This window comes from Rhinatrema bivittatum, chromosome 15 (genome assembly GCF_901001135.1).
Source record: "Rhinatrema bivittatum chromosome 15, aRhiBiv1.1, whole genome shotgun sequence".
Lineage (NCBI taxonomy): Eukaryota > Metazoa > Chordata > Amphibia > Gymnophiona > Rhinatrematidae > Rhinatrema > Rhinatrema bivittatum.
Window position 1 is genome coordinate 43,697,191 of NC_042629.1, and position 21,397 is coordinate 43,718,587.

Below are 21,397 nucleotides of genomic sequence, written 5' to 3' on the forward strand. Positions count from 1 at the left end.
TTACCCAGAGTGAGTGAGGAGAGGTAGGAGAGATGGCTCTGACAGGTTTATTTGAGAGCCTTAAGGCTGCACAGCATCAGGATCAAAAATTCCCGTTAGGCAGGGTAGGCACCTTGGTGTCCGAAGACTGCTGTGTGCCTTTAAGGGGGTGAATCCAAGGTGAGAGGGTCGCCCAGAGAAAGGAGTAACAGTTTGATTTCCTGCAACTTTAGAGGGGGACCCCATACTCCTGAACCTATCGGAGGTAAATCTGGCCCTGTATGTTACCCCCACAGCCACAGAGAAGCTGCAGCAGGCAGATGTATACAGTGCAATCTAGAATGCATCTGGCTAGCGCCTAGCACCTGCGGTTATTTAATATGTACATGCCTGGAAGAACATGTAACACACTTCTTGCTCAAATAAGGTGGTATTTTTACCTGACCGGACATTAAATCACTTTGAATTTTCATCTTGCATGCTCTATTCTTTCTAGCAAACTTCCGGTAACAAAATTGGCCATCTCACTACAAAATATTATTTTGAGAGTTTTAGCTCTGAAACTTTAAAGGAACTTTTTCTGGTGTAGTAAGCAGAAAGATCAAGCTGGTCTGATACTTATAGAGCTGCTGTTTCTATACTGGTTTTAACTTATCTGGATAAAATGTCTCCGTAGTGAATGTACCAAGGCAATATGTCTGTTTGTTTTTGGGGTTTTTTTTGCTTTAATTGTGTGAATGAGTTTTGTAAGGATACATTTCTGTTATCCTCAAAGCAAATAGTCTCTTTATCGTGGAGTAACTTTGTGTGTTTTGTATTGTATGAAGCAAAAAATCAGTTTTGCGGTATTTATCAGTGTGCCAGGACTGTAGAGGTTACTAATAAAGCAGTCAGCCTAATATAAGCAATATACACAAGTGCATTTGGGTAAACTTAGACACTCCACAACAATCACTGACCAGGACCAGATTTACCTCTAGTGCGTCCCTAGGCACATGAGCGAAAGGGGCAACAAGGGGGAGATCCCTCAAAGATGCACTGGAATTAAAGGACTCCCCATCCTCTGCCTTCCTCCGGGTGACCCTCTCTCATCTTGGACCCATCTCTGGACCCAAGGTGCGCCTAGGAAGGTGCTTACTCTGCTTCATGGGAAAGTACAGCATGGTCGGTGACCAAAGTGAGATTAGATTCCATGGTGAATATAAGTTTTGGTGCCTCAGTCTGATATCTGGACCACACTGCTATATGTAGCTGTGTGTCAAGTACACATTGGGCCGGACAGAGTGAGAGGGGTTCTCCCATTTTGTGTCTAAGAGAAAACATTCAGCACTTCTCTGCACACTTTAACATAGATAAACAGGGCTGCATTTTGGCATAATTACAGGTGGATGTGTACCACTGCCTGCGTGTGGGCTAAATCATCCAAAGCTATTCAGCTGTGTGGTCATGCAGCCTTTATGTTAGCAAATAAATCCAGCTACTGTATATGTGGGATGGTTATGGCCCTCTTATAAGAATAAGACTCAAAACAGACATCCACAAAAAGCCAAAAATGTCATTAAAATCTGAATTCTTCTTTTGTCCTCATGCCCCATCTCCTAGAAGACATAGGTGAGAACTCTACAATCAAATTTCCCTCGAACACATCTCAATGGAAAGAAGAAGGTGCTCCATGTGTCCATCGGCAAAATACTAGCATAGTTCCTATGGTCATCAGAAGCTATTCAAGACCTCCGCCATGGTCAGACCATCTGCCCATAATCTATGTCATAACACCGACCTACACCCGCCCAGTACAGAAAGCTGAGCTGACCCGCTTATCCAACACTTTCCTACATGTGCAGAATCTGCACTGGATTGTGGTGGAGGACTCCCCCAGGAGGACTGTGACGGTAGCTAATTTGCTGGAGAAGGCAGGCCTCAACTTCACTCACCTGAATGTGGAAAGCCCCAAGAGCATGAGGACAGGTCTGCCCTTGATCCCTTCCTCCCACAGCCCCCGGGGAACACTGCAGAGGAACCGGGGGCTGCGCTGGCTCAGGGACAATCTCAGCACTGCCCGACCCCCTCATGGCGTGGTGTATTTTGCAGACGATGATAACACATACAGCTTGGAATTATTTGAGGAGGTACAATATCTTAACATTTCTTAAAGGGATTTGCTGTGGCTTTTATGTAAAGATAAGCAAAAGTAAATATGATTAATGTCTTTAAAAGGAAATTCAAGAGAAACGTTTACACCATTATGGAATTTACACATGCAGTATAAAGACAGTGGCTACAAGATAGCACCAGGGTTCCCTGGACAATAGACTTTGAAGCCAAAATAATTACCTTTAAGAGAAAGTCTTACAGTCAATTTTATCCAGTCCAGCATTCATGATCCCTTTACTTGTGTGGAGTTTGTCTCTTAAGTTCTGACCTTCAATTTTTATGTAAGGCATGCATCTCCTTGTTGCACTCTCTTCTTCCTTTTCCCTTCAAACATAAGCAGTGAGTTTGGAAGGCAAAACTGGTGGGGAGGGAGGAGGATTAATTTTTCTAGCTTTTCAGAAGCTGTCGAGTTAGCCTTTATGTATTATGGTAGGATCTCCTGCAGATTCCCTTTCCTATGAGTCAATGTTCTGCTTGTCTCGTCTACAGATGCGATACACCAGGAGGGTGTCAGTATGGCCCGTAGCTTTCGCTGGGGGGCTGAGATACGAGTCCCCCAGAGTCAGCCCTACAGGCCGAGTGGTCGGCTGGGAGACCGTCTTTGATCCCGGCCGCCCATTTGCCATCGACATGGCAGGATTTGCGGTCAGCATCCGCCTCATCCTGGAGAGGCCCCAGGCTAACTTCAAGCTGGAAGGTGTGAAAGGTGGATATCAAGAGAGCAGCTTGTTGAAGGACCTGGTCACTGTGGCTGGACTGGAGCCTAAAGCAGCCAACTGCACAAAGGTCAGTACCTCGGTGTACTTCAGTATCCTGTGCTTTGTTGCCCATCCGCTTTAGGGGAATATGTCCAGCAGACCTACCATTCTCTTTCAAATTTGTGCTAACATGGCTGATACAGCTTTAAAGTGGTAAAATAGAAGTGCTCTCAACAATATAAGTGAAAGGCAAATTAAAAAAAAAACAACAAACAAACCAGGGAGAGGAGCAGGAAAATAACCATTCCAGACTATGATCAAACGTTTGTAAGAAAAACAAAAACAAACCCAAGGCAGCAACAACAAAAAAAGATCCCCTGATATTGTTAGTAAAATAACCCACATCTCCACTATACATGCGTATTATTTCCCAGTACTTCCGTTATCCATCCTTGTCCAAGCTGTCATTTCTTCTCATTCCCACCCCTGCATTAAACCAGCTCCTTATGACTAATTTTCTAGCACTTCAACACTCTTCTCGCTCATTGCCACCTCCCCATTGTGTCAGCTTTGAGTCTGTTCTTGAAACAGTTAACTTCTCAGTGGCCAAATAAATGCTTCCTAGAAACAATCTGCAGGAGCCATTACAAGTTAATGAAGTATCAGTAGATTGTTCTAATACTCAATTAAGCGTCTACATTTTTATCATTAACTTGTAATAGCTGATTGGGTACTGTAAATAGCCAGTCCTTGGTAGGAAGGTCTAATTTCAAATGGTCCCCATTTTTTCCTCGATCAGGAAGCCTGCCTGTTTCCATAAAACATGGGTTTTGTGCTTGAATTCAAGAAGGTCGTAGGGGCATATCCTCCCCTTCTCCCCCAAACTGCTGAGTCACCAATGAGGGAAACTTTTTTTTTCTGATTTTCAGTCATTTATAAACAGAGAAATTCTAATATTCAGGGGGATCATGTTATCAAGTCTATGGAAGTAAGTGCTGCAATTAGGATAGAAGGCAGTGGCGTAGCCACGGGTGGGCCTGGGTGGGCAGGTGCCCACCCAACTTAGACCCAGGCCCACCCAACTGGCACCGGAACTGCAAGGCTGTCGCGGGATCCCATCCCCGCGACAGCGAACAAGAGAACCCACGCCTCGCGCGCCATCACGGCACACGTGGGGAAGCGCTGCTGCGGCCGTATGGCCAACCGGTCTTCCTGTTCGGGGGGGGGGGGGAGCGGAAACGCCGCGCGCAGCTTCCGCTTCCTCCCCCCAATGCAGGAAGATCAGCTGCCTCTCCTGCTGCCACCGGCCTCCTGCTATCTTCGGGCGTCGGGCCGTACTGCCCGCCGATCTTCCTGCTTGGGGGAGGGAGGAAGCGGACGTTGTGCGCTGCGCTTCCGCTTCCCCCCCCCACCCCGACAGGAAGTTCGGCGGGCAGTACGGCCCGACGCCCGAAGAAGATAGCAGGAGGCCGGTGGCAGCAGGAGAGGCAGCTGATCTTCCTGCTCTGGGGGAGAAAGCGGAAGCTGTGCACGTGCTTGAATGTGTATGTGTGGATGAGAATGGGAGTGTGTGTGGGTGAAAACTGGAGCCTGGGTGTGTATGTGGGTGAGAATGGAAGCTTGAATATGTGGGTGAATGGGAGCTCGAATGTGTGTATGTGTGGTTGAGAATGGGAGCCTGGGTTTGTGGGTGGGTGAGAATGGGAGCTTAAATGTGTGTATATATGGGTGAGAATGAGAGCCTGGGTTTGTGTGGGTGGGTGAGAATGGAAGCTTGAATATGTGGATAAGAATGGGTGCTTGAATGTGTGTATGTGTGGGTGAGAATAGTACCTTAAATGTGTATATGTATGGATGAGAATGGGAGCTTGAATATGTGTGGGTGAGACTGGGAGCATGGGTTTGTGGGTGAGAATGGGAGTCTGGGTTTATGTGTGTGGGTGAGAATGGGTGCCTGGATGTGCGTCTGTGTGTGCATAAGAATATAAGCCTGGGGAGGGGTGAGAAAGTGAGAACTTGAATGTGAGCTGGTGGGGGGGGGGGAGAGCATATGAGAGTGACAGCTTGAGTGTGTGAGAGGGAGTCTGTGAGAGAAAGCGTGTATGTGTGTGTGTGTGTGTGTGTGTGGAAGGGAAGAAGACAGTAATAGAAGAAAGACACTGAAAAGGAATTAGGAAATGAGCTATAAGGGAAAAAATGGGAAAAAGAGACCAGGACCAACTGATTAGAAAAATACAAAGATCAGACAACAAAGGTAAAAATATATATCTATGTTTTGAGATGTTAGCAATTTAAATATAAGCAACACAACCGCTCTCTCAAAATTTATGGACAGGTAGGAGCCGTGTATAAAATCGTAATAATAAGAAGGCTAAAGTACCACAAATCACCGTGAATTATGTTTGTATCATTAAGTAAACCTCATACTTAGGCGTAGATGTGAATGCTATGCTGCATAATTTGGCATTATTTATCAGTAAAAAAAACAACTAGTAGACCTGCATGCCTACAGCCCACCCATGTTAACCTTGTGCCCACCCAAAAAATCAATTCTGGCTACGCCACTGATAGAAGAGCCTTTGTTTTTCTACGAGGACAACTTTAAAGGTATGTACTAGTTGAGGGAGGGATCATCACTGTTTGGACTATTTACTATAGTTTTCTGCCAGCATGGCCCACAGCTCAGTTCCTCCCTACCTTCTCTCCCAAGCACAGTACATGATTCCCATCTTGGTCCATTCCATTGTTTTATTCAAAGTGTATTCATGACAAAGACCCGTGCAACTAAGCAGTGTAATTCTTTCAAGGTTTTATATCAAATTTTATAAACCATGAAATCAAAGGTTACATGATTTATAAGGGCAACAGAACCAGAACCCTTGGGGAGAGAAATATCCTTACCATAATTCACTTCATCCCAAATTGTAGAAATAGATACAAATATAGCTGTTTGCTTTCAGAGTATTCGGGGGCACTGCTTGTTTTGGTAAGATGGAAATGTAAAGTGTTCTTAAAAAAAACAAATGACCTGGCATTGGTTGATTTGCACTTCTCATAGCTTTCTGGATGTTTAAAAAACAAACAAACTTCTGTTTCAATGAAAACATGGAATGCATTGGCCTCAAGATACGCCATGCCATCACCATGGTGCACCAGCAAAACACATGCAAACCAAAGGCCGATGAAAGGCCCGTTCCTCTAGGGCAGTGGTCCCCAACCCTGTCCTGGGGGCCCACCAGCCAGTCGGGTTTTCAAGATATCCACAATGAATATGCATGAGAGAAAATTTGCATGCACTGCCTCCATAACATGCAAATTTTCTCTCATGCATATTCATTATGGATATCCTGAAAACCCGACTTGGCTGGTGGGCCCCCAGGACAGGGTTGGGGACCGCTACTCTAGGGCTGCTACATCTGACCTCACTTTCCATCCTTTCCTGCTGCACCATGAATGGAGGGTGAGCAGGTCTGCCCTCTCAGCAGCGGGCAGGGTCTTCACGGTTTACGTATTTAGAAGAGGCAGCTCTTTAGCATTGTCTGGACTCTTTTTTTCTTTTTACTCTTTACTTATAATCTTTCAGAAATTCCATCAAGCATAACTTGAATTAACAAAAACATCCGGAAAAAAACACATTTCAAAGCAAAATACTAATACATCCGGTCCACTATAGAGATAAGAAGGATCCACAAAAGTCTGGAAGCTATGTACAAAAATGAAAAAGGCAAAAAGAAAAATGATCAAGCTCATGACATTGTTTCCTCACAGTATATAAAGCTAATCCGCACCCCCCCCCCCCCCGTCTCTGATCACCTGATATACCCAGCCTCACGTTGGCATCATTTGTTTGTTTAAGAAAAGTCTTAATTGAGAGTTTAAAAAAATCTAATATTATATATCTTAAGCAAACATTTGCACAGGAATGAAATAAAAAAAGTTGCCCTATGAAGGAAAAAGTCCTGCCTCATAGCGAGAAAGCTCTTTCTACATAGGTCCGGAAAAATCCGTATTTTTTGCCCCACGAAAAGTTTTCACCGATTACGAAAATACAAGTGGAAGACTGCGTCCTGATCTTAGAAGAAAAACAAAAGGAGACCAACAATGTAGCTCTCTTAGGGGCCGATGCAAAAAACAAAATCAGCACACAACACGACGGGCGCTCGGTGTTGAGCGCTCGCTTTCCTAACACGTGTCCAGCACCTCCCCTGGGTCCAAGATTGAATATTTAAATGAGGGGGGTCGCAGTGCCAAGGAGTGACAAACGCGTGCCCCCTAGTGCCCCCTTGGCAGCAGGCGCCCAGGAGAGGTCGGCTGTCAGCGGGTTAGGAAAAGGGACGCTCAATTGTACGAGCATCCATTTTCCTAACCTGTGCACAGCCACGGGTTAGGAAAATGGATGCCCATTAATTGAGCGTCCCTTATCCTAACCTGACCGCCGGCGCATTTTTTTTTTTTAAACCTTTTGGTTCCTCCGACTTAATATCGTGGCCATATTAAGTCGTCCTCTGGGCAGGCAATTTCTGAGCGTAAAAATGTGCGGGTCAGGCGCCCATTTTTTCTTTGGATCTGGGGAGCATAGCTAATAGCCTCATTAACATGCATCTGCATGTGTTGAGAGCTATTAGTTTCGTGGGGGGGGGGGGGGGGGGAGTTGGACGCAGGTTTTGGACGCGCTAATCCCCTTATAGCATATGGGGTTGTGGATGCGGGTCCAACCACGGGTTAAACAGTGCGCTCAGCTGAGCGCGCTGTATTGCATCGGCCCCTTAGTCTCCTCAGCAGATGAACTGTATAGCAGTTCTGTCAAATCCCAAACTATCCACTGATAAGTCCTGTGCCATAACTGTCACCTTGAAGCACATTGTCTGGATTCGTGAGAGCACTGTCAGCTTTGAGTCCAGCAGGACTCCTAAGCTTTTGACCTCTGTTTTCAGGGGGAAATCATATTTTCCAAAAGGGGTTTTCCAATCAGAAACTGGGCTCTCTCTCTTTTTCTGTATCCAGAGAATGTTTTTGAATTTTTGTTTCAAATGCAGTTTGTTGCGGGGTTTTTTGGTTTTTTTTTGGTCTGCTCTTGGACGGCTGTGAGATATTTTGGTAGCTTTTTTATCATTAATGGGTCTGGATCCATTAGTCGTATGAGCTTAACATCATCTGCGTAGATGTAGGATTTTATTTCAAAAGTTCTGATCCATCCAACCTTCCAAATTAAAACAGAAAAAAAAAGGCCCCAAAACTCTGTGGCACATGGTATAATCTTCTAAGAGTAAACTTTTAGAGAGGAGGAAAACGGTCATGTGATTGCTATTTAAAGTATGTGGCCATTTTTCTGAGGTTGAATGGAGGATTAAGGAATTTGCAACTTTAGGATAGGATATAATGTCAGCCGCCAGGAGCTACTTGTCGTGGCTGATGAGATGAAATGAAAAGTGAAAGTAAAGCGTTCTGTTCAGGTCAAAGGGAGTGGAAATATGTGCGGAGGTTACGTTTTCAGATCTTCACTCTTACATTCTGGTGCGTACTTTGCAACTCCATGGTGGCCACTGCAAAGTATCTGGGCACTTTTGTACCAACCTGCAGGGCCAAAGCAGGAGTACCCAGCACCCTAGGCGAATCTCTGGACATGCACTCCCCACCCCCAAAGTACCCTATTGGCAGCGGTTGCAGCTCAGCACTCCCTCCTTTGGCAGTGCTGGGGGTCCCTCTGGGCCTTGTGCTGGTGGGAGTTTGCTGCCCCCCAAATATTGGCGTTTTAGGCGATGGCCTGGTTTGCCTAATGGAAGCACTGGTGCTGCCCGCGTAGTGCACGTAGGCCAGATTTTGGAAAAAGAGCTTGCAGTACCACGGGGAGTTTCAAAATTCCCCTTCCCGTTATTATTACTGGTTGTAGTAAAAACAATGATATTGGCCTGTGGAGATCTATGGCATGAGGGAGAACATGAGCAATGGGCAATTAAGTCTGTGAAAATTACACCCACACATCATGAAAGGAAGAACAGCCATCTGTGCTCATCGCCTCTTGCTGCCTTTCAGTTTATATCAGATGAACCCGGTTCACGTCCAAGGACTATAACACCAGTAGTCCTTTTATAACTTGCTATGCTAACATAATGGTACTGTCATCTCAGTTCTCCTGGTCTGAACGACAGTAACTACTTACTTGTAGTTAGGCATTTTGTGCTGTTTAGTTCCCGTTCCATCCACTGCCACTATATATGCACACACACACACTTAACCTGCTGAATCATTTTTGTGACTTTCAGTAATTATAATGGAGTAATTTTGTGATGTCATTGAAGTCTGTGCTGTGGTTTGGAGGATGATTGCCTATGGCAGACAGCCCCACTCTCACATCGAGGCTCAGTTTAAGGGTATGTATAGATCTTCCAGGCTACAGACCCTGAACAATATAAAAACTGGCTAGTCAAGAGCTAGGAGAAGCCCCTTCCCCTTCATAGGCTGATCCCTTTTGGCCTCCTTCCTGCAGAGGTTGCCCAGGCTGAATGCAACCTCCTGCTGTCTGCCATTTAAAAATGTACTTTAAAACCTCCTTTATTAAAGACAAATTTGCGAATTACTATTAACCTCCCCCCCCCCCCCAAAAAAAATATATAATTATATAAAATAGGAACTCACAAACACTAACAGAGTTACATTTAGTCTTACTTACTGAGCTATTCACCCAACCCCAGACCATGCCTCAATCAATAAGAGTTACTAGATTTTAAGAGTGAAGCATTCCCTCTTTCCCCCACACACTTTAGGTTATGAACGGTTTCTACACTTTCCTTACATCCTGATATTTGCTCTAACAGAGAAAATAAGTTCTGAGGAAAAACACCTTCCAAACTCAGGGGTTGATTTTAAGACCCATGGACGCGCTGATTTTATAACGTGCACATGTGTTATAAACTTCCGATGGCCGCACGCACTCGTCTGGGCGGCCTGCGACTCGCATGCACAGGGGGGAATTTTATAACCTACGTGCGGCGATACGATTGGTCAGTTCCCTAACTCTATTCTTCCTTCCCTCTTCCCCCTCTGCTCCCCGCCCCCTAAACCTACCCTATCCCCAAACCTTTTATTTTCATACTTACTGCTCCTTTGGTCGGCTGCCGGCGCGTGCTTTCCCAGGACAGCATTGAAAGGTGCTGTCCCGGCCCGCCCCTGCCCAGACTATGCCCCCCCTCCCACCCCTTTCTTTGGGCCTGGCACTTCAGCGTGTTACAGGAGTTACACGCGCGGCCGGGCCCTTTGTAAAATGCGCACGGTGCACGCAAGGCCCAGCCACGCGCGTAGCCTCTCAATCTTATGCGCGCCCTACAGCCCAAAGACAGCTGGAGGCCCTCAGGGCCATGGTGGAGCTCATCTCACCATGGCCCGATGATAACAGGACACCATGATGTGTGTGAGCTTGTATGTACGTGTGAATGAGTGAGAGCTTGTGTGTGTCTGGGAGCCTGAGTGTGCATGTGTATGTTTGTGTGAGATCCTATGTGTGTGCCTGTGTGCGGGTAGGTGGGTGAGAATGGGAGCTTGAATGTGTGTGTGAGTGAGTATGGGAGCTTGAATGTGTGTGTGAGTGAGAATGGGTGCCTGGGTGTGCATCTCTGTGTGTGCAAAAGAATGGAAGCCTGTGGGGGGAGGGGGAGAGTGAGAACTTGTGGGTGTGTGTGCATAGATAATGGGAGCTTGTGGGGGGGGGTAGAGCATATGAGCGTGAGAGCTTGAGTGTGGAAGGGAGTCTGAGAAAAAATGTGTGTGAGGGAGGAAGGAAAGAAGGCAGTAGGAGAAGAGAGACACTGAAAAGGATTTAGGAAATGAGTGACAATGGGAAAAAGAGACCAGGACCAACTGATTAGAAAAATACAAAGATCAGATAACAAAGGTAAAAAATATATATATATATATTTTGAGATTTTAGCAATTTGAATGTGCATTTCTTATATTTTTGTATTTTGCTCTTTCATCTGTATTCCACTGTTCAGAGTCTAGTTTCTCAGGCTGTTTTGGTTTTATCTGCATGTTTCTAATTTGTAGTCTCTTATTTCTATGTAAGGTAAAGGTCGGTCTCTGTTTTGCCTGTGTGTGTGTGTGTGTGTGACTGAAGTGCAGTATTTCTCTCACATGTAGTTTCACTGTAGTAGTCCCTCTTATTCTGTTGCTCCAGTAGATGATGTATTAATGTTCTAGGGCCTGGTGTAGCTGGTATAATATTTACATTGCTGCTTTTTCATAAGGTTGCTGTTATTTGAATCCTGAGAGTCAGTGCTGTGACTGTATGGTATGGTAAGATTCTAGATGTCTCTTTCTTTGCAGGAGTTTGTGTTATTTCACAAAATAGCAGTGAAAGAATATATTTTGCTGAGGTGACACCAGAATTTGAATATTTTTTTCATGTTAGTTGTAATGTGAATTGTCCTAGCTCTGCTCTGCACCTGTTCTGATGATTAATGTTACTTTATTGTAGTTATGATGACTTCTGGCTTTCTGCAAAGAAGATTCATGAAAATACATTAGATTTTGTTTTATTACATGATTGATTGGATCTGATTGTTTGCTTTTTACATGATATACTTGTGCATTTATAAACTGCAATAAATATAAACTTAATACAGATTAATAAGGAATTTTAATGCTGATAAGTGCTTGAAATAATTGAGGTAAAATATTTTAAAGTTTCATGCATGATGCATAATTGCTGTTGCAAACTACTTAGAAAGCCATTGTAGGCTGCAGTATTTGGCATTATTTATCAATAAGAATACAGCTAGTAGGTCTCAGACCTGCATGCTACAACCCACCCATGTTTACCTTGTGCCCACCCAAAAACATCAGTTCAGGCTACGCCACTGAAGCAAACTGGGTAGATTAAAAGGGCCTAATGGTCTTTATCTGCTGTCATGTTCTTATATTACTTCAGCAAGTAGGGAAAATGATAGACTAGATGAGTTATTTGTGTGACAGCCTCTATGAACTCTAGTTGCATTACTTACCACTCACAACCTAAAGGGCCTGATTAACTAAGGCTTTTCTTCCATTCTGTGTCTCTGGGGAAAGACGGGTATCAATCGAAAATGTAATGTAGATGTAATGAATCAAGCCCTAAGTATGTTGTAGGAAACAACGGTGTGAGCCCAATTTGTGCCATTCTGAGTCTACAGCATGCATAACTGTCATTGTTTGTTTTCCCCCCTACAGGTTCTGGTGTGGCACACGAGAACAGAGAGGCCAACATTAGTTAATGAAGGGAAACGAGGATTCACAGACCCTAAAGTGGAGGTGTAACAAGATCAAGAATATTGTGCTGTGTGAGCAGCCTGCCTGTGGCATTTTCCTAATTACATAAACTAGAAAAACACGGTATTAACATAAGAACAGAGTGTAGATGAGTGTGAGTTACTAAAGGCTTTTCTCTCCTTCTGTGTCTATTTATTTATTTATTTATTTATAGCTTTTCTATACCGACTTTCCAATAACAGAATTACTGATCAATTCGGTTTACATTTTAAACTTTAACAGTGACAAGTAATTGTCTTACAATGAACAGGAAGAAATAACTTGGAAATAAATATATGGGGATTATAACATAGATACAATATATAGCCTAATGTAGGCAAAGGCATAAAAACATAGGCACAAGGACTGCCAAAGATTTGAATTGAATTGATGAGTTCTTTGGGGTATTATTTGTGTTGTTCTTTGGGGTATTCTTTGGGGTTCGAGGAATGTTTAGAGTTGAACTTGTTTCTTTCTTATATAGATCTCTTGTCGGTTGTTTGAAAACCTGAGTTTTTAAGTAGTTCTCTTATAGATTGATTGAAAAAGACCTAAAGGGGACCTTGGCAGAGATGAATTCAGCCAGCTGAAATTATGGAAAAGCTTGGTGGAAGAGCCAAGTCTTAAGTCTTTTTTTGAAGACAACGGGGCATTGCACTGATTTGAGTTCAGGTGGGAGAGTATTCCAGAGTTTGTGTCTATGAGAAAAAGCTTTAGTAAATGAGGCCCACCTAGGCGGCACTTATCTTATTTCCAATCCAGGAAATACAAAATTTCAGAGAAAACGCACAACTTCCTACTCACAGCAATATGAGGTTTCCTTGCAAATTCTAATTTAGAGCAAGAGGGCATATCCTGTTGTGTTCCCTAGATCTCCTTTTTTTTTTTTCCCCCACTTAAAATTAATAAGTGGAGCCGGCCCAGTGACTTGGTGACAGCGCTGTGTGAGGAACCATGTGGAGAAGGCTGGGTTCCATTCCTGCATCAGGTCTTCTGCTCCCCAGATAAGCCAGGCCTGGATAGGCAGCAGCACTCTCTGGAAGAGAGGGAGTCATGAGTCGTTGCACGATGGACACCTAGTGGTCTGATTTAGGCGCCATAAATGCAGGGGTTTTGGAAGGCGCCCTGATGCAAGGCCCTTGGCAGAGGATTGCTACTGCAACGACTGGACTAAGTGAATTGGGAGGTGATCTAAAACAGAGGGAAAAAAAAAATATCCCAGGTAACTGCAAATGAAGGCTCATCAAAGCACCAGATCCCAGCCCTGGATCTGTCTGAACAGGGTCTAAAAATATAACTCTTAATTATTTTTAGCATGGAAAATGATCATCTCTCTAAATTGCGTCTGGAAATCTCTCCTTTTCACATATGCAGGTTCAGGGTAGGGATTTTTCCCTTTTTTCAGAAGGCAGCCTTCTGTATCAGGGTATAGCAGTGCCCTGGTTTCCCCCGCACATAAATATTCATTTTATTGCAAATTACTTTAAAGCTGTTGCTTTATTTCCCATTTAGTTTGTTGCTAAGTAGAAAACTATGGATGGATGAAACCAATTTGAATTAAATCCAGATCTGGGGGTGGAGTTTGGATAATCAAGAGTCAAACCCTGACAGGCTGAGGATGAGATCCAGAGAAATCTTGAATATTTGTGGCTTGATTTGGGTGAATCAGGATCTTCTGTGGCTCCATCCAGGTGAGTCCAAAAATTTCATAGCTTAGCTTGGATGAATCCAAACCACCAGTGTGGATAAATCTGGTTTATTCATGGCTTGGGCAGGCTGGATCTTTGTGACCCGGTCCAAATTAAAATATGATCATGTTTGCACTTAATGTTCAACTTAATGTTTGTAGATCATCACCCTAGTTTTGACTAGTTTTTAAATCTGCAGATAGTCACAAGACAAAATCTGAAACTAATTTGACTTAGGTTAAAGGTGACCAATTTATATGAGTAAATGCAAGTCAGATGGTTGCCAAGCCAAACCTAGATTTGAACTGGATCGGGGAAGGTTCAGTAGGGCTTGGTGCAACCCACTGGGAAAACCATTGAAAACCCTGTTCTATGCAGGTTATGACTTTTTCTTTTCATATCAACATAAGAATTATCCAAGGAGTGGGCTGAACCCAAGGGGGCAGCAAGACATTTAATGCCTTTGGGCAGAAGGTCCGCCGGATGTTCCTCCCTTGAAAAACTAAAACGTTAAAATAACAAGGACAATTTCTGAAGGAATCTAGCTGGGTACCTAAGGCGTTAACCAGTCAGAGTGAAAATTGCATTTACCAGGTCCATGGAGGGACATCTGTCTATGCTAGGCAAACCAGGGCCATCCTGGGGACAAGGGTGCGTCAGAGAGGGAAAATGCACACGTAGATTTGAAAATCAAATCTATTTTCAATGCCCCATTCTGTCACCCATAGAAGTAGGAAGTTCATGGGTGCTTATGGACCCACAGACTGCAAAGTCTATTTTCAAAGGGAAGCCACCCAAGAAGTTTCCCTTTGAAGACTTTTTAGTTACAAGGCAAGGTGTACGGATCAGTTGCTGGATTCTCCTCTGGTCTGCAGGTGGCGCTGTGAGCTGCTTGGACTATCTATCCAGTCCTCGTACTCTAGCACTGATCCCGTATCCAGCAGACTTTGTCTGCAGACTCTACAATCAACGCTTCCGCCCGTTACCCTTCCTGGCTTCCTGCTTTGTTCCGGGCTTCTCACTCCATTCTGGGCCGCTTGTTCCTTGTTTTTCTTTCCTTGCCAGCCCCCAGCACTGGAGAGCTCAACCCATAGGGAAAGGTGGCTGGCATAGGCGGAAGACCTTCTACCGTCGGTGGCCTGGATTTGACTCTCCAAATGCTTAGGCCACTCATTTCTGGGGCAACCCATGGACTATAACCGTCATACAAGGTCTGTGGGTACAAAAGTACCTGGGATCTTGCACTGTCGCAGACAGGTGAAAATTAACCCTCCCCCCCCACCCCCCAGACAGTTTAGTTTGCAGGATACTACAAATTTGGTTTAGTAGACTGAAGCATTTGTCTTCATTAGGCATCCCCCTTAGAGAAGTGCCTGGATACAGTGCCCCTCTCGCACTGCCCTGGCTATCTCCCTGGTTGTAGCTTCAAATTATCACCTGTTGAAGGGACCTATATGGTCTCAAAAATTCACATACATCCTCTTTTGTATAATTATGTTGATCCAATATAAGTAATGAAAAACTTCAGACACTCCTCTTTTCTTTGGGACCTTATAAGACTCTCAGAATGCTGCACCGGAGACCCTAAAAGAACACAATTTCGTTCTGCATTCATTTCCTGTAATCAAAGATATTTCTTCCATTTAGTGAATGCACAGAATGTTCCTTTTGTGATGCGAACTATTTAACAATTTTTGCTCTTATGTTTTCTGCAGGTGTGACACTATACCAGAGACTTCTGTAAAATTACAGTTAAATTATTTGCATGAGCGGGGATTTGCTCTGAATGATAAGCAATTTTAGAAACAGATTTAACAGATGTGCAGGGCTGGATAATGGCAGAGTACTGAACAAATGTATAAAAAATGCAATTTACATAAGAACAAAAATATAAAATCATATTTGGTTTTTTTTTCTCAGCAGCTTCCTCCAGCTTTTTTGGGCTGCCAGCTCAATCAAAACCTCCCCCCCCCCCCCCCCCCCCGACCATCCCCACACCACTATTGGTCGGCAGCCTTCATTTGCAGATACCCAAGGCTTTTTTTGCTCCATTTTTAACCCCATTAAGCCTAGCCTGGCCATCAAGGTCATGGCTTGACGGCACAGATTGTGATTATCCTTGAACCAGTCAGCAGGTGTCGCTATTACATGTTGGCCGAGACTCCCTTCCCTTTAAGGGACTGTGACTACCACCCCTACAATTTCCCTGGCTTGGAACAGAAGCCCTGTACAGGAACTGAACCAGGCTCCTCATATCCCATGGAGGGTGCCATGCTGCTGCTGCTGAGGTACTGGGCCAACCCTAGGTCTTAAAGTATGTTAAGGAATGTTTGCCATCAGTTTGCAGGGTGCTGCGGAGGGAGGGAGATAGATGGCACCATATCCCGGAAGTCAAAACTCCTGAATCATGGTCATCATAAGGTGACTCGCCACATCCCCAGTCTTACTCATCAGGTGTCTACTGGTGATTCCATGTACAAAGATTAGGACATCAAACAACCTGTTCCTAGAATGTTTTGATTTCCTGTGTGACCTTGTGCAAGTCACAGAGGGGTGCGTTTCCATCTGGGCGCCGAGCTGGCCATGTCCGCCTGTACAACTTCAGCCCGCACCAACCCAGTCGATTTCCAAGCACAAGACACCTGCGCATACAGAGGGCAATTTTATAACCACTCTAGTTTTCAAAGCAGACAGGTGCATAGGTTCACCTTGAAAATTAGGGGGTGTATGCTAAACCCTGCATGGCATACACCTGCACTTATTTTTTAAAAACAAAAGTATACAAGTAAACTGTTTCCCTTCCCCAGGAACATCTTTGTAAAGTACATGAGAAATCGCCTATGCGTACAACTGCGGGGGCTAATTTTCAAAAAAGTTAATTTATGCAAGTAAATGCTTTTGAAATTCAGGCTCATTTTGTGTAAGTATTGGCTTGCGATGTGGCTAAAAGTCTGCCTGTGCACTTAAGAGAGTGTCAGATGATAGCATAGGATGCGTGCATTAGTGGCACACCTACTGCATGTGTACATTTCTGAAAATGACAGCAGCATGTGCAATAGCTTCCAAACATGCCTCTGAAACAATCCCCACCCCCTCCCAGAATGCCTCTTCTCTATGTGGCCAAACGTTATGTATACCGTCAGGAAGCTAAAAGCTCACTTTCCCGGCTAGGACTGACTTAGGTGGTTTAACTCTTGCTTTTTACCTGCAAGAAAAAGACAACCCCAGCCTTTTAAATTGTACCCTTTTTATGTCCTGGCCCCTCAATCATCATAATTGCAGTTAGCAGGTGCTAAGAACAGCGGAAGTTCAGAACATTCACTACTTCTTCCTCTTTCCCAGTGGGTCTCAAGCAGGGGTACACGGAAACCTTTTACGCGGTACACAACCAGTCCGCTATCTCTGCACGAGAAAGGGGAGTCTGAACCACCCCAGGCTGCCATCTGGCACGGCACAGGAAGAGCCAACCTCATGTCAGCAGAGATCTGTACTCCTCCCTAGAATATACATTAAACTATTTTTGGTCTTTTTTTTTTTATGTGGGGAGAAGTAAGATGGGATGGAGAAGTATCTGCTGGTAATATTAATCTGCCCAGTACTCTAAAAAGAGCAATGTAAACTTTGGGTCAGTTTGACCCTCCCTCCCTGCTGCTGCAGCTATCGCCAATTCTCCCCCCCCCCCCCCCCCTTCAGACTGGTGCCAGTTTGTCAGAAAGAGACAATAAAACACGGTGAGAAATGTGCTTTCCAACTACGTTGGCCTTGCCAGCTCCATTGCAAAAAGTCACTTCCCGCTGGAATCGGTTTGAATTCGGTAATGTCAGCATGAGCCATGCATGAACGAATGGCTGTGAAGATGGCGTAGAAGAGAGCATTTCGGCTTCCTGGAGCATGGAATGATGGTTGGAGGACTGCTGGGTGGCGATGGGATCCACCCGAAGAAGGGGTGCAGCATCTTCGAAACAGACTGGCACACCTATGGAAGAGGGCTTTAAACTAGAATCATCGGGGATGGGTGAACAAAGTCTTAAGCTAAGTAAAAGTGAATGTGTAAACATTTATAGAGAAATGGGGAAAAGAGGGAAAACTATGCTTATAATATGGGAAATAAAGTCCTGAATCTATAGGCAGTCATAAAGATGCTGATTTGGATGCAGTGGCTATCATGGAGGTGAGATACGCGGGGGGGGAAAACCACAATTGGGATATAATTATACCAGGCTACAATCCATTTAGGATGGGCAGCATAAGAAGAAAGGGAAGAAAAATGGCACTGTATATAAAAATATCAAAGCAAAAGACCTGCATAGCTCAAGGTAAGGAGAAGGCAGTGTGGGTTAATCTGGAAAGAGGGAATGGAACATCTGTTTATAGTGGTGAAATATACAGACCTCCATCACGGGCAGAAGAAAAGGATAGAAATGTAATGGAGGATAATCATAAAGTTGCTATGGAAGGTAAGGTGCTATTGCTAGGTGATTTCAGTCTGCCAGTGTTGATTGGGACATCGCAGCTGGCGTGCTTCTAGGAGTAGGGATAACCTGGATCCCGTGCAGGGAGAACTGTTCCATCCACTGGTAATAGAACCCACACGAGAGGAGATGATTATATTGGACCTGGTGCTTAACAATGGGGAGAATGTGTTTACAGTGTTGAAGTGGATGATTATCTGAGATCTGATCACCAGATGTTGTGGTTCAGTATTAGAACACAGGCACTGAAGGTTCATTCAATGACGACAAGGCTCCTTGACTTCAGGAAAACCAACTGTGTTTAAAATGGGGGGAGTACCTCAACCAGTTGATAGCTGGATGGGAAAAATCTAGGGAAAACAGAAGAGCAGTCAGCAAAACTAAAAGGAGATATTGCAAGGGCAACCAACCGTTTTGTTAGGAAAGTAAATAAAAAGGTAAGAGGTAAAACAGACTGCTATGAGGTCCAATTTCAAACAATATCTGGCTAGGAAACTCAGCTGGATAAACATATCCAGTTAACTTAGCTGGGATATACTACGGCGCAGCCCATGCCCAGATAACTCTGAGCTAACTTTAGACCTTTTCAATAGCTAACAACCAGATAAATATGAATAGCGACCTTTATCCAGCTCAATTATTAATAACAAGAGCTTAAGGATATCCCTCTCAAGGGAGGTGCTGTTCAGCTGAGACCCATTGTTTTTTTAGGATCCCTCACTGGATTTAAATTTTGAACTACTTGTCCAGGATAGTGCAGAATATAAAAAATTGTAAGATAAGTAATTGAATCCTGATCTCAAACATGAAAGGTAACCATTGCTTCTGCTAGTCACACTGCATGCCCCTATCAGCATAATATTCATGCAAATAAGTCACTCGTATGTGTGCAGATATGCTACCTCAATAATTACAACAACGTTTCTGACATCTTTTGCAGGGTGAGGGATCCACGTCTTGAGATGTGATGGAGAACTCATTCTAGGAGCTGGGAGTCTGGGAGAACAGACCTTGTAGAGGCAGAATTAATAGACAGTGAAGAAAAACTGGTCAAGAAGATACCTAAAGACTTCCCATAATCCTAGGTAGCCTTCTGGGAGAACCTAAAATCTCTTTGTCCCCCGGTGAACAGCTTATAGTAACTGTGGTGGGATGGGTCCTAAGCACATTTCAAGAGCATGTTATATACTTTAGACTTCCTTTCTTGTTGCAGTTGATGATAAAATCTATTCCAGCCTCACCCTTCCTTGTTGCTCTTTGTAGAACGTACAATGCCTCTGAACCTTTGAACACACAGTGTAAAGAATATAGCAGAGGCTGGTGCCCCCTTAGGCTGCTCATTGTTGTATGAGAATGGGGTAGCACCTTCTGCTATTATTCTGAACTTCATTACGTAACCTAACACATAAACAGCTCTTTTATAAGCCTGCATACAGAAGTGCGGACCGCAGCTCACCCAGAACTTCCAAATAATTGCACCCGGCTGGTTTGCCAATTTCTTGCTGAGATAATTACAGCCCAAATGAAACTTGACAAGAGATCACATGCAATATGGGCCATAACACAAAGAGGCTGCCTGCAACTTCACCAGGCAGGGATTCAACTTATTTTTCCTTAAAGGAGTGGGAAAACTTGGAAAAGATCCTGTAAGTTATGTTATGCATGGATAAAACTAAGATAGTTTCTCCTTCTTCTCATCCATCACAAAGAAAATTCACCATGGACTTCACCTTAAAGTAGAAAGTCAAGGCAGCATGGACGAAGTAAATTCTGGCAAATAGTGCAGTAGGAAGAGCAGGAAGGGAAAAGATTCCATGAAACAAATCTGGCTCAGGTTGGTGTAAACTGAAAATCATTACTCTCTGAAATCTGCTTAGTGACCTATGTGAAATCTTACTGAGCCCAGTCCAAACATCATTAGCTGTATAACACCTTCCTGGGCTGGCCTGCTAGGTCCTGTGGCAAGTGCCGCATGTTGCCATGTGGAAAAGATGGGTTTGATTCCCAGGTCAGGCCTCTGCTCCCTGGGCTGGCCAGGACTGGGGATGCTGCAGAGGGAGAGAGTTTCAGCCATTACTCAAGGGCAACACCTATCAGCCAGGTTTAGGGGCCCCATTCACCAGGTTCTAGAGGAAGCCGTGGTTTGTGGCCCCCTGGCCAAGGACTGTCCGTCAGTAGGGACTGGCCCTGGGTGTCCAAGACCAGGGGATCCTGCAGTGGAGTCACAAGGACTCCAAATCACCAAGTACCCTGCAGAAAATACTTAGCAAAGTAAAGTTAGGGAGATCCGAGCTGGAGGCTCCCTATCGGACCAGCATCAGGTGCGTCCCAAAAAGAGGACTCTATATAAGAAGCTCTAGACTGACACACCTTTGGTGGGCTAACAGTCCACACAGAGTTTGCTCCGTGATATCCTGTGTTGCCTGGCCATTTTTTTCCCCTACACGTCTGGTTCCTGCTCTGGTCCTGGTCCCTGTTCTGGTCTTTGGGTCCTTCCTGATTCCTTCTGAGAAGGCCTGGTGGCCACCTGCACCTCAACCTGCAGAGAACAGCAAGTGCCTTGGGCAGAAGACGGTGGCTCCCGACCACCTGACCTCTCCAAGGAATGCTCCCTGCCTAGACACCATACCTCCTCTCTATCAGCAGCAGGGAAGGCCATGACACGGTCGCTGGGATAACTGGGCTGAGTGAGGGGGGGGGGGGGGGAATGAGATATAAAAAGGGAGGACAGAAGCCTGGGTAGACAGCACGGACGAAATTAATTCTGGCAAATAGTGCTCATGGCATTATAACCCAAAAGAGGCTGCTTCCAATTGACTAAGACGACAAAGCAGCAGGAGGAGAATGCTGGGCTAAAGATATACCCACCTTCCTAAAATTAGCTCTCTTTGGCACTCCCCAGTAACCACATGAAGAAATGAGAAGAACTGAAAACATTTTCTCACCCCATAGAGAATCCCATTGTGATATATTAGGGATAAACACTGGTGCTACCAATCTGACACCGCTATATTTACCATAACACACGCTTGTTGCTTCTAAAACGAAAGAGAAATTCCCGGAAATAACAGCAACAATTTTTTTTTGGCAATTTCTCTGCTCTTGGCTGGTCTGTCTTTGCTCTAGT

At 44.5% G+C, this 21,397-nt stretch overlaps 1 protein-coding gene across 15 annotated transcripts in view; it reads left to right on the forward strand.

Annotated features, from left to right (window-relative positions):
- Positions 1–19,510, forward strand: part of LOC115076728 (galactosylgalactosylxylosylprotein 3-beta-glucuronosyltransferase 1-like) — a 34,595-nt gene extending 15,085 nt beyond the window's left edge. For 6 of the 15 annotated variants that reach the window (XM_029578524.1, XM_029578522.1, XM_029578526.1 and 3 more), the window contains 4 exons: positions 1,568–2,108; positions 2,623–2,919; positions 12,033–12,142; positions 19,211–19,510. In XM_029578524.1, the coding sequence (XP_029434384.1) occupies positions 1,568–2,108; positions 2,623–2,919; positions 12,033–12,119 (925 nt within the window). In that variant the 3' untranslated portion in view covers positions 12,120–12,142; positions 19,211–19,510. Of the gene's footprint in view, positions 1–1,560; positions 2,109–2,622; positions 2,920–12,032; positions 12,226–13,622; positions 13,802–15,721; positions 16,087–19,210 lie in introns of all 15 variants that reach the window. The other 9 variants (XM_029578529.1, XM_029578528.1, XM_029578532.1 and 6 more) reach the window with 5 other exon arrangements.
- Positions 19,511–21,397: the final 1,887 nt, after the last annotated feature.